The 13,215-nt window shown below is 48.6% G+C and overlaps 1 protein-coding gene across 1 annotated transcript in view; it reads right to left on the bottom strand.

Annotated features, from left to right (window-relative positions):
• The window catches only part of PLB1 (phospholipase B1), a 604,804-nt gene that overhangs the window by 248,349 nt on the left and 343,240 nt on the right, over positions 1–13,215 (bottom strand). Inside the window, exons 33-34 of the mRNA XM_086926127.1 lie at positions 6,246–6,289; positions 3,420–3,528 (exon numbers count right to left, since the gene is read on the bottom strand). Of these exons, the coding sequence (XP_086782253.1) occupies positions 3,420–3,528; positions 6,246–6,289 (153 nt within the window). The remainder of the gene's footprint in view (positions 1–3,419; positions 3,529–6,245; positions 6,290–13,215) is intronic.

Genomic DNA, 13,215 nt, shown 5'->3' with positions numbered 1-13,215 from the left:
CTCTATCAATTCTGAGCAGGCAATATCCTGCGGGAACGGCTTCAAGGGTTTCAGGGGTAGAGGCCTCATCTAACCATGTCTCCGTTAAAAGGAGCATATCAAGATTGTCCTTTATTTAAATGCTTATAGAGCGCCAGAATCGAACCCAAGGGTTATCTCCGCTAATATCAGATCGTATATCTCTAGCTTGTGTTTTTTGAGGGATCTACAGTTTAACAACATTAAATTCAGATTTGTCAAACTCCCTACATTTTTCTTGCCCTCACCAATGGAGTAACCACAGGATCCACAATGAGGCATGGTAAAATCCATTGACATCGTATGACGGCAATTTGTGTCTGCGTTGGGGCGTAGGGCAAGTAGGTAACTTCTAGAGTACCCAATTAGGGTTTTGGGGCAGGCATTGGTGGAGAAATGAGCAGGGATGGTGGCCCCGTGCCCCGGTCTGCCGCGGACGGGCGCAGACGGGCTTGCCTTTGGCGCGCTGCGCCCGCCCGCTGCGCCCGCCCGCTGCGCGGACGGGGAGGTGTCATCATTTTATCCAGTGGGAGGCGGGTGGGAAGCGTCCAACTACTGGACCGCAGCCCTATTCCTTCCCCCAAGATGGCGCCCTTCGTAACCTGCCGGCGTCAGCACCTAAATCGGCTGCACTGGTCAGGAAAAGGTGTCAGGGGGCCTCGGAGCAACGTAGTTCTTGCACCGAGAGGTCCGTAGTGCACGCAGTTAAAAATGCACAATTTAAAATATTTTACACGTTTTAAAAATATTTACTGCAAACGCTCAAATCAATAGCCATAGGCAAGGGATAGCAGGAGAGAGCCCCCGGCTTCCGCCTCAGGGGTGAACAAAAGCAAATCTAAGCTCACTCAAGCCAGCGTAGCCCGTTTCTTTTGTGTATTTGCTCGTTCTGCCTTTCTTCTTCTTTTTTTAATGGTGTTATGTTATTGTGTTGCAGCCTTTCTTTTCCAAAAAGCGCCGGGACACTCTTTTTGAGTAGCCGTCCGCTATACAAAAGAATAAATAACATAACATAACATAACACACAAGGATAAGTTCTGCACACTTTATATAAGAATCTTGAGGCAAGGTGATAAACGATACAGCGGGACCAGGACACGAGGATCCTGCCAATTCTAGTCTCTGTAGGGAAAAGGGGTAGCGGGACAGTCTTAGTACCGGTCCGGTACGGGAGCAGCAAGAGGTGAAGCTCACAATCCTCGAGCTTGGGGGATCCGCAAAGAGGGGCCGCGGCAGCGCCAGCAGGCTACGAAGATGGTTCGAGGTGATGAGGGCCGCGGCAGCGCCAGCAGGCTACGAAGATGGTTCGAGGTGATGAGGCCCGCGGCAGCGCCAGCAGGCTACGAAGATAGTTCGAGGTGATGAGGGCAGCGCCAGCAGGCTAGGAGAATGGTTGCGAGATGATGAGGGCCACGGTAGCGCCAGCAGGCTAGGAAGATGGTTCACGACGAGGAAGGCCGCGGCAGCGCCAGCAGGCCACGACGATGGTTCACGTTGAAGAGGGCCGCTGCAGCGCCAGCAGGCTTCGAAGATGGTTCACAAGAAAGGGCCGCGGCAGCGCCAGCAGGCCTCCAAGGATGAGTTCGTCTCGGTGTCTCTCGACTCCAGGATACAACTGCCTTCCTGCTCTTGAGCTGCCCCAGTTATAGGTCTGGCCTCCTTTGATGTCCGGACCCTCGCACTTGGAGGTCGGGAGGTCCGGGATGAGGGAGTCCAGACACCCAGCAGGGGGGTGGAGCCAGCGCCCGGGGAGGCCGGGGGCGATCGACACCTGGCGGAGGGGAGCCATTGACACTCCTTCTCCCATTGACCTGCCAAGTGGTCTCTTCACCTCCTGGGTGGAGGGTGGTGCCTCGATGTCGGGGCCTGGCCAGGCCCAGGGTTGGGGTCGAGCCGAGGCCACGTGGCCTTGTCGTGTAGTGTCCAAAGATGGCGGCTGGGCCGGGGCAGTGTTACTGACGGGGGCCCGGGCCAGCCGATACTGGGGTGTTCAGGAGCTGTAGTTCCATTGTGGATGGGCCGTGGGTTGCCCCGGTGGGTTGCCGGGATGGTACTTGTCTTGGATACAGGGAGAGCAGGGGTCCGGGCCCCGCCATGCGGGGAGGGAGCGGGCCTTCCACGCGGCCTGTCCAACAGAGGCCATTCAATACCACGCAGGGTGGCTTTGCGTTGCCTCATACATAGGATTGAGAGGCCTGCGCCACCGGACCATCAATAAAATTGACTCACCGGCAGCGCCGGCCTCTTGTAAATAACACCCTCAATATTTAACACCACAATATTTGTGCTGCAATATTTGTTGATTGCAATAGTTATACGTTGATATGTCATAAAAGGCAAAACAGATGTCAGCATTGAGCACTTAGCAAGCTAAGCCATCTTAACAATAAAATTACACATTCCAGGAATTTGCATCCCTATCCAAAACCTTGCTGTGCTGCACTATGCCAAAATGAAAGGGCTGGAATTATCCAAATATAAGCAATATGGTGCATTTCGGTCCTTTCTGCCTGTACTGGTGCAGTTTGGCAGCTTAGCGCCACTGTAGGCACCCTTGCACCATGGTACAACGGTTCCTCTGTTGCAGACAGGATTGTTTTTGTGTAGAAAGGGGCACTTTCCTGCACAAACACAATTCTATGTGGCGTTTCCTCTTTCTATGTGTGCTGCAGAATGCAGCACACATGGAAAGAGGCAAACACAAGGAGAAATTAACATATTTCTCCTCATTTATGCCTCACCTTGGGAGGCATACATATTTGATATTTCTCCAGGTTTCATCACTTTGAAAATCTAAGATAGCTTCAAATTCCAAGGGTGCTCTGTGGCAAAACCCACAGCAACGCCCATGGAACGACTCCTGGGCACAGAGTAAGACGACACAGAGATTTGTGCAGCCTTGCTTCACTCCATATCTATGAGGCCATTCAAAGCCAAGCAGGGTGGCTATGCATAGCTTTATAAATCTTTATGAGAGCCCTGTGTCACGCATGTACCATTGTAGGTGGTGCAAAAGTGACGCAGAACTCTCATAAATAAGTCCCTAAATTTGACGCAAATGTGCTTTCAAAACTTCACATTTATTTTTTAAATTCCTCAATGATGAAATATTTTTGCCATGAGAAACTCCTCCAACTGTGCTATCTTAAATATGGAACATAGAGTGTTTCTTCCACAATCTCACATAGAAAAGGGACCTACTCCCGTCCTTGACATGCATGCAGCTAAGTCTGTTTTGATGAAGGGAACTAAGCGGTTTACTTTTCTGGTAGCTAGGCTGAGCACAAGGCTTTCTTAACAAGAGTGAAGCAAAAGCACCGATAAATGTAAGCCAGTTTAATGGAGCCAGAAAATAAAATGACTCAAAAGCATACATATAAAAATATGCAAGAAGCACCTACTCAGCTTTGGCCCCAGGGACAGCCTGGTTGTAAAAAGCATTTTGTTTGCTTGCATCTCCCTTTCCAGTGGAAAAACCAGTCAGCGATGGGTTAAACTCTCGTAGAATATCTAGGAAAAAATGTACAAAAAGCACAAGTCCATCAACTACAAATATACTATATAGCTGGGAGTTGAGAAACAGGCAAGGATGAACGAGGATAGCGTACACCAGGGGCTGTATCATACATACAGAGCATTTTCCTTGTTTGCGCTGGGCACACCTCCTAAAAGGTGCGCCCGGAGCAAACATGGAAAATATGCCGCATTAGGATGAATGCCCTGCCCCTAGGGCGGCCGTGAACTCGCACTGCCCTGGAGCGGTGCATTCATGTTATACACCGAGCAGGTGCTTTGAAGACGCTACATGTTTCACAGTTTAGGCCGCAACACACCTTCACTTTTAATAGGAATTAGAGATCCCCTTGCAGGCGGGTTCAGTGAGTGATGGCACCCAGCATGAACTGTTAATTTCTTCATTTAGCTATTCAGTCGTGAGGCTGAGGAATAATTGGCAACAGGGAGGTCACTGCCATATATTCGGCATCTTCATGGGCGTGTTTAGTGGCAGCCTTTTGCCGCAGAAAAACGTTGCTGGTAATTATGTTATTACATTGGTGCTTTGCATCCCATATGATTTAATCAATGTTGCTCCTATTTTAAAAGCATGTACGTATTTAGTTTTGGTTTTTCTATGTTTTAATTGCTGTTGTTTGCACCTTTTCTGATTCACAATCTATGAACGCAGCTCTCTTTCAAGTGTTAAATAAAGGTTATTTAAAAGTATAGACAGTACTACATTCAAATCAAAGATCATGTCACATCTAGTGATGTCATTGAGATGTCAAATAGCATATGATGTCAGTTCCGCTTCCTTTGTGATGTTAGGGAAAAGACACCACTGCGTTTTGAGCGTGTGGATAATCTCTCCAAGGAGTGCTTAGTGAAATACTACAGCCTTAGAGCCTTATGTAGCAGGCTACACTGTAGTTTGTCAAATACATCATCATTTGGCTCATCAAAGTGTCCCCAGCGTGGATCCTCTTCATCACTGGGACATTATGGTTCTCCATCGCAGATTACTTTTTTTCAGGTAGAGTCTAAAAATTACACACTTTGGAAGATTGAGCAGTTTAGGTTAAATATCGCGTTAGTTCTCTAGAAGGTGTTTTCTCTGTTCAAAATACGATATGTCTCAGGCAGAGTCTAAAAATTACAGTCTTTACAATATTGTGCAGTTTAGGTTAAATACCGCGTTACTTCTCTAGAAGGTGTTTTCTTTGTTCAAAATACGATGTGTCTCAATACGCGCTGCCCCTTCAAGAAGCGTTGCTGACTAACACCATCGTTGCTGCATCAAGACGCGTTGCTTAGTAACCCCAACACACAAGATTGACCTAAGATGGCCGCCACGTAGAGTGGTTACGTGGCTGCCGCTTCCTGCCATGTCAATTACGTCTTCCGCAGAGAAATTCCAAAGAAGCATAGAGCCACGAGCTCGTCGATTCGAAAGATGACATCCAGAAGATTCCAACAGTGAGTAAGAAGATGACTCGCGCACTGCTCGAGCCAGGCTTTAAATTAAGTTTCAAAAGATGCTTGAGCTCGCGTTTCACTACTCGAGCAGGACAGCGCTGGTCTGTTCTGCCTTGTCAACGTCTTGTTTTCCTTTACAACTGTCACAGCGCTAGTCTCCTCTGTCTTCTCAACGTTTTATTTTCCTTCATAACTGTCACTGCACTAGTTCCTTTTGCTTCTCAAAGTTTTGTTTTTCTTTACAACTGTCACAGCGCTAATCTCTTTAGGCTTTTATTAACAGAACAACGCTAAACACTTCTTCCATGCTACAATTTTTCCAGTTACAGCGCTAGTCCTTTCTGCTTTGCCAGGAAGTTTTAACCAGATAACCATGCAGATCACAACAATACAAGATTTTCTCTTAACAGTCTGGCAAATCTCGATTTCAGGGCGACCGATGTAGAGGTCACTGATGGGGTTAATCTGCCAGTCAACGTTGCACACACACTTTACATCCAGACTTAAAGTGTTTTACCTTAGTGTTTCTTCTGTCTTCTTCAACAGTACTTGTATGTTACCGGTTGTTTATCCTTTTCCTTAGCTCCTTGGTCACAATGAAGTTTTCTTTATATAGTCTTCTTCTTTTAAGTTGCACGCGTAGATTCTTTACAGAATGATCCCCAAAATGTCGCCAAAATGTTGTAATCAAAGGATGCTGGAACTTTAGGTTCTTAAGTTACTTTATTAAGATGTTAAGTTATAATGATAACCCCATCAGGAGCAGCTGTCCTGCTGCTCAGCCCTCACCCAACTGACATTCATAACATACTAACATTCCACTCATCCAACATTCTACAACACATGCATTCTAGCTGAGCAGCAGGGAGACTCAAGATACAACACTCCACCAGCCAAAAAAGGCCCGCTCCAGCGCTAAATGCCCAAGATGAAGGTGAGGGTCTTTAACAAGGGAGAGTGGCTTTAATGGGCTGTATAGCCCAGCTACGGAGGGCTCTAAGGTTAATTGAATATTCTACCCCTAGAGGGCTGAATATTCTATTTTGAAAAAACAAAGGCCTCATGGAGCCCAAGGGGGTTGAAATCTCCTCAAGCTCTGTGAGGCGTTTGTTCACAACATGAGCTGTGACTAAACATTGGACTGTAGATGCTCCGGGCTTCTACCAGCCATTAGAAGCCCGGAGAACTCCATTGTCTTCAATGGAGCGCTCAACATTCCAATGCTGTAATCTGTACATTATGTTCACACTTACTTGGTAGTGTTGTCACTGTGTGCAATGAATGATCACCTCCCACACTGGAAGAGAAGAAAAACAAGATGAGGGCATGAACATTGACATGTCTCTCAAACATGAATTTACTGTGCTGTCTCAAGGTAAAAAATAGGATATCTTGTGTTGCACCGACACATTAACAGCAATAGGAGATGAGACGCCACTGCGTTTATATCTGAACAACAACATTGATGATGTCTGAGACACTGAGCTTCCCCTAATTGATCATACCTAACAAGCACTGTGGAGACAAAGCAGGACGGATTCTAATTGGTATATCTAAGGCACTTACTGCCGTAGGGAAGAGCGGTCCCACGGGTCTACTGTTAGCAAAGATGCACCACGAGTGAGAGTCGGGGATCACAGGCATCGCTCGCATGGAGGAGAGAGGTCATGAGAAGGGTTGGCTCCCACAGGCTTGATGGCTCTGCTTACTGGCAGGTTAGGAAGCCACCCTCCCTTCCATCTGCTACATCTAACATGTACCAACACTCATAGTGCAGGGGGGAAAACCGTGTTTTCTCCTCCCGGTTCCACACATCAGTTCCACCCTGCCCCACGCCTCGGCTCAAGGCTATTCTTCCACGATAGGCACCTTACAAGGAGGATAGCTGGGGCCGCCTTATGAAGTCGCTGCAGCAGGGGCTTTTCACTAATGAGAGCTTACCCATAGGGGCGGGCCCTCACCAGAAGCTGAGAAATGGAAAAGGCGAGGGCTAGCATAGAATGCGCCACCATTATGGCGGGTGCACTAGTCCGCGGCCTTACTCTATTAGGCCAGGCCCCCCCCCCCCACCTTTACCCACACTGGTTTCCTCATTAATACCCGCTCGTTAGTTAAAAATAATATTACCTTTAAGGAATTCTTCTTAGAGAAAGAACCTTCCTGGGTCTTTATTACTGAAACTTGGGCCACGGACTCTTCTGAGCCAGACTTACTAAAAGCTATCCCTGAAGGCTATGCTCTGGCTAGAATGGACAGAGTAGGTTGTGAGGGAGGGGGGTTGGGGATACTGTACCACAGCTCGATAAAATGCCAAACCTTTTACCTGTCCTCTCCGCTTGATCCCCTCCAGGCTATGCATTTCACCCTAAATCCTTTCTCCACGGTCTCCTTTACCGGGATCCTGATCTACAGACCCCCCGGCCCCAGGTCTGCTTTTAGTCATGGACTTCTCAAAATCCTGGGACCCTACATCGATTGACCCAATCTAACCATTCTTGGGGACTTTAATTTCCATTTGGAAAATTCCAACTCCTCCGACACCGCCCATCTGTTGGATTCCCTAGCTTCCTGTGGTCTGCCTCAGTTAGTGGGTACCCCGACCCACTCAGCTGGGAACACTCTGGATGGGGTATTTACCAATGACCCCCAGCTCCAGACTGGTTCCCCCCTCCCTCTGTCCTGGTCGGGCCACCTGGCCGTTCACTTTGAATTCGTACCTCCCCTCCCCACTGGGCCCCAGCCGGATCACAACAAGTGGGAATTGAGGAGGAATTTCATGGATATAAACAATGGCACACTTACTCCCTCTCTGTCCAAATTTAAGCCTCTGCCAAGAAGGGATGCTGACGCTGCGGCTCTTGACCTCTCTAACACTCTGGCAGATGCCGTTGAATCCCTCGCGCCGGCTTTGCAACACTTACTCAGCCAGGAAGCGGCCTTCGGCCCCCTGGTTCTCAGACTCCCTCAGGACCCTTAGACAGGGATGTAGGAAGCAAGAAAGACTATGGAGGTTACACCTGGGCCCCATAGAGGACAAACACAAAACCCTCCTCAAGGGCTATAAAGCAGCAGTGCTGGCATAAAAGAAGGCGCACTATTCCAAATTAACTGCCTCACTTAGTTCCCCCAGAGACCTGTTCAAAATAGTCAACACTTTATCCCTCCTTCAGTCACCTGACCCTATAGTAGACTCCCAAGATCTGTGTGATCAGATTTCCACCTTTTTCCATACTAAAATCATGGATATTTACACATACTTGGAAGCCCTTAATCTCAACCCAGTGATCCCTGCCCCACCCGCCGCGACTCTGAAGAATCAGGTGACCGAACCCCACAGTCGGTTCACCCATTTCCCCCCCCTCACTCCCGACCACCTTAGCCTGCTCCTGGACAAGCTTAAGTCTGGATCCCCGCTTGACTTCTGTCCCCTGAAAATCTTGAAAGAATGCAGGCAGGTAATTTTGCCCCCCCTTGTTGAGGTAATGAATCTGGCTATTTCAGAAGGGGTCGATCCCCTCACTTGGAAAATGGCCATTGTCAAGCCCCTGCTGAAAAAAACCTACTCTGGACCCCGGGATCCTAAAAGACTTCCGCCCCATTTCCCTTCTCCCTGCCCCTGCTAAGCTCCTGGAGGCACACCTTAACCATCATTTGAGTGCCTTCCTCGACAGTTCCAGCTCTCTGGATCCCTCACAGCATGGTTTTCGGAGGGCACACAGCACCGAGTCGGCGCTTACAGTGGTTGTCGCCAGCATCCGGGCTAAGGTCGACAGTGGCCAGACCACTTTACTGGTGCTGTTAGACCTAACGGCGGCTTTCGACACCCTCTCTCCATCTATTCTAGCTAGCCGCCTCAGTAAGCTGGGAGTTGATGGTCCTGCACTCAGCCTTCTTACATCCTTCCTTGACCAACGGAAGCAAAGGGTTAAGCTGGGCGATTTCATCTCGCCAATCAAGCCTGTGAAGTGTGGGGTCCCCCAGGGCTCCTCCCTGAGCCCCACGCTTTTTAACGTCTACGTGGCCCAACTCGTCAGGCTTGTAAGATCCTTTGGGCGAGAAACTCTCTCCTACGCCGATGACACACAGATCATGGCCTCCATATCACAATCTGTAAATATAACAGCTCTAAACTTTAAAAACTGTATGGAGGCGGTCGCCGGCTGGATGGTCAAGAACTTCCTTAAGTTGAATGGGGAGAAAACTGAGGTCCTCATTTTTGGAGGCAAACACGAGACCTGGTCGATGGACTGGTGACCCTCTGCCCTTGGCGCTTGCCCTATGCCATCCTCCTCTGCCCGCAACCTGGGTGTTAACCTGGACACCACTCTTTCCCTTGATAAACAGGTTAGCAGGACAGTTTCCACCTGCTGTAATGCCCTAAGGATTTTAAGAAAAATCACCCACTATCTCTCCCTAAAAGCACGCAAACAGGTCGCGGTGGCTTTTATAGCCTCCAGGCTGGAGTAATGCAATGCACTATATCTAGGTATTAACTACGGCTTGGTCCAACGCCTTCAGATTGTGCAAAATGCAGTGGCTCGGTTTGTTGTGGATGCCCCGAAGTACTCATCAGGCTCTGCCATCAGGAAGAACCTGCATTGGCTCCCCATGCAGGCTAGGATAAACTTTAAGGCCCTCTGCCTTACGCACCGTGCCCTGAACGGGACTGGGCCCGAAGACATTTGTTTACTTGTGTCTCACTATGTTCCAGGTAGGGTTCTTCGCTCCGCCAGCAAAAATCTGCTGGTTGTCCCCCGAGTATCCAATGCCAGATGGGGCAAAAGGGCCTTCCGCCTCCTCGCACCCAGACTTTGGAACACGCTCCCTGATGAACTTAAGGGTCTTGCTTCCCATGCCCCTTTCCGCAAAGCACTCAAGACCTGGCTCTTTCAAGAAGCCTACATGTAATCTGCCCCCTGCCCTCCTCTGATCAATCAGTTGTACCATCTTTCAGCGCCTTGATGCCTACGAGTTTAGTCACGCTCTATAAATCCATAATTCATTCATTCATTCCGGCTAGGAGGGGGAAGCCGCGTCAGCAATGATGCTGCGCTCCCCCGCACCGCTACCAATAGTAAGAGGCGGCCCCCCCCTTTTGGATCGGAAGCACTTCGGTGCTTCCGGCCCAAAACGTACAGCCTGCGCCCAGGTAGACCGGTCTGGTCTGGTCAGCGTGGGAACCAACCCCCCCCGACCCCCCTTATAAGGGGGAAGTGGGGAGTAGAACAGTCTCTTGTTCTTGCTCCCCACAAGAACATGGGGACGATACTAGGCCGAGCAGCAATGTTCAAAATTATCACGTTGCCACGATTTCTGTACGCCCTACAGAACGAATATTTTCCCCTACCCCGACAAACGTTCCAGACAATTAATGCCGAACTGCGCGTCCTTCTCTGGCTGGGAAAGCAACCTAGAGTAGCCTTAGCTACACTCCAACTAAATCAATACAATGGGGGGATCTCCCTGCCGGATGTGGAGGCCTATTACTGAGCTGAGCATCTCGCACCGATAAATGAATGGCTGCATGCACCGACGGATTACCCGACCTATAGGTTAGAGAGGGCCAACATGGCGCACCACACTAGTCTGCACTATTTGTTCGGGGGAACTGGGAGGCGACTGCTACTGCCTGCCACATAGCTTACCATAGATACATGGGACAGGGCGACGAAGATGATGGGGTGGACCCACAAACCGACTAAGCAGACACCGATTTGGACTTGTACGCGGCTGAAAGAACTGCACAATCTTGCCGGCTTTGGTGGGTGGGATGCCATAGGAATTTCAACGCTTTGAGACTTAGTGAAAGGGGGAGAGCTCAGGACATATGAGTCCCTTTAGGTGGAATATGGGCTAACCCCAAAGCAGTTCTTCAAATATGCGTGATTGCGTCGTGCCTGGAAGGCCGAGGCGCCGTTAGCATCACAGCTACCTGAGTATGCCCCCCTGGAGGGTCGACTGCTACAAGAACAGGTTCCCAATAAACTGGTATTCTTGACATATAAAACGTTGAGTAATAATGCACTGGACGGATTAGGGAAATTGAGGACGACCTGGGAGCAGGATGTGGGCGACATGGACACCATAGACTGGGAGACGGCCCTGATGCACCACAGGGAGGTTGTGATCAAGACCCGATTACGTCTCATCCAATGTAAAATACTGCACAGGGTCTATTACGACAGGGTTAGAATGCACGCATGGGAAGGGCTAGTGATCCTTGCTGCTTGAGATGCTGATGCCCGTAGGGAACCTTTTTCCATACCTTGTAGGAATGCCCCTCCATAAACACTTATTGGACACATATCCTGGGTGAGCTCAGTAAAATCCTGGAGGTGAGGTTACCGATGGACCCTAAGTTTGTGTTACTGGGAAGTGCAACAGTGCGCATTAGGTCAAGTGGTTTCGCTTGGTGTTTGTTAGTATTATTGATAAGCACAAATTGGACATTGTGCTAACCTAAGCAGCACGCATACTAGAACGGTGTAATTAAGTTACATATATTTAAAGATAAGGTGTGCCCAGCCTTCACTTCATTTTTCATTCATTTTTTTGAGGTTACCGATGGACCCTAAGTTTGTGTTACTGGGAATCACTACGGAAATAGATCTGACTCGCCCGCACCTGATCTTTGCCCTGCTAGCCCTAGTGGTGGCAAAGAGGCACGTGAATGGGGAGCTCCATTGCCCCCAAAAGTGGGAGATTGACAGAGGGGAATGGACATGTATATGGCTGCAGAGAGAGTGACATATAAAGCTAGGGGCTGCCCTTGAAAGTTTCACAAGGTCTGGGGGAAGTGGAGGAAGTACCATGGATTTGATGCAGGGCTGGGGACTGCCTGAGAAGCTGCTGGAAACATCGGCCAGGACATTGCCCTTGGTCCATGGCCTATGGCTCAAGAAACTAGACTACAGTTGCCCCCTTAGGCAGAGGACACATGTGGGGACATGGTGCTCGAAGGGCCAGGAACGGAAAATGCTGAATTGATGCATGCAATTCTAGTGAAGTGGATGGGGGGCGAGGGGACGGGGGTGCTTGGTTAACTGGAAAATTAACTGTGATGTGCCAATTATCTGTGGTTTGATTCAAAATGCCAATAAAAACAGTTTTAAAAAATAAAAGTATGTTACGTGACTTTGCATTTTTTCAAACACTCATCTTTGTGCTCTAAGGCATATTTATCGGGACTATTTGCGAAAATATTTTAGCTTTACAGGAGATAATCTCGACCAGACCAATAACGACTTGTATGCAAAGTAAGTCCTAGCTGCAAAACATCGAACCGCGGTCACATAAAAACAATTCTTGGCAATATTTCTATTTTCTCTGCTTAAATGTTCACCCTGTGTGAAGGAAAAGATCTGAAAGTTCAATCTGATCATATATCTCACCTCTCTCATGAAAATGACTGAATGAACCAAACCTTGTTGAATTGACAGTCCTTACAGACTTCGCTTCTGAACATGGGCCCTCAGTGACTGGGTCCACACTACCCGCTAATGCGTCATGATTGACATTTTTGTTTAATGTACCTTCGATAACTATATTCATTATACCCGTTAAAAAACAATAGGGACGGACCCTGTGGTAAAGCCTGATTCACTGCATCAAAGGACCAGGGAATAAGGAAAAACCATTGGGTTTTTAAAAAGCACCCTCACCCACCAACTGGTTTGTGGCATGCTTCATCATTGGGTTCCCACCTGGGGTACCGAGTGCATCCCAGGTGTGCTTTGACTCCTAATTACAGCAGATCGGGTGGTTTTGTTCGTACCCCCCTTGTTTCTCACTCTCTTTTTTTCCGAAATTTTAATGTATTTCCAAATTTCACACTATCCCTCTCTGCCCTTTTTTTTAGTGTTTCTTCTCTATAAAGCCCATAGATAGTACTTGGGTCTTCTTCGCACTATTTAAAATCATCAATAAGTTAATTAATAATACCATTCGCACCACCTGGTGAACCACCTGTCTTGCCCATCAGGTGGTCAGCTGTCCAAGGTCGGCTAAGGTCACCAGGGCAGTACCTCCAGGCTTTTCCACCAATCCTGAAACTGCGCTTTCTCTCGCGGCCACCACTTCTCATCACACCCAGACAGCAGACCTCAAGAACACCGGTCAACTCCTCATGCAAAATGTACTTTGCGTATTCACTCCTGCGTCCACCTAGCGCCCTAAAGCAGCTGAAAGGCAGCATGTAGCACTACAACAAACCTCATTAAGTAT

This window comes from Lissotriton vulgaris, chromosome 6 (genome assembly GCF_964263255.1).
Source record: "Lissotriton vulgaris chromosome 6, aLisVul1.2, whole genome shotgun sequence".
Classification (NCBI taxonomy): domain Eukaryota; kingdom Metazoa; phylum Chordata; class Amphibia; order Caudata; family Salamandridae; genus Lissotriton; species Lissotriton vulgaris.
The sequence above is the reverse complement of the archived record's forward strand: the minus strand, read 5'-3'. Positions and strand labels throughout refer to the sequence as shown.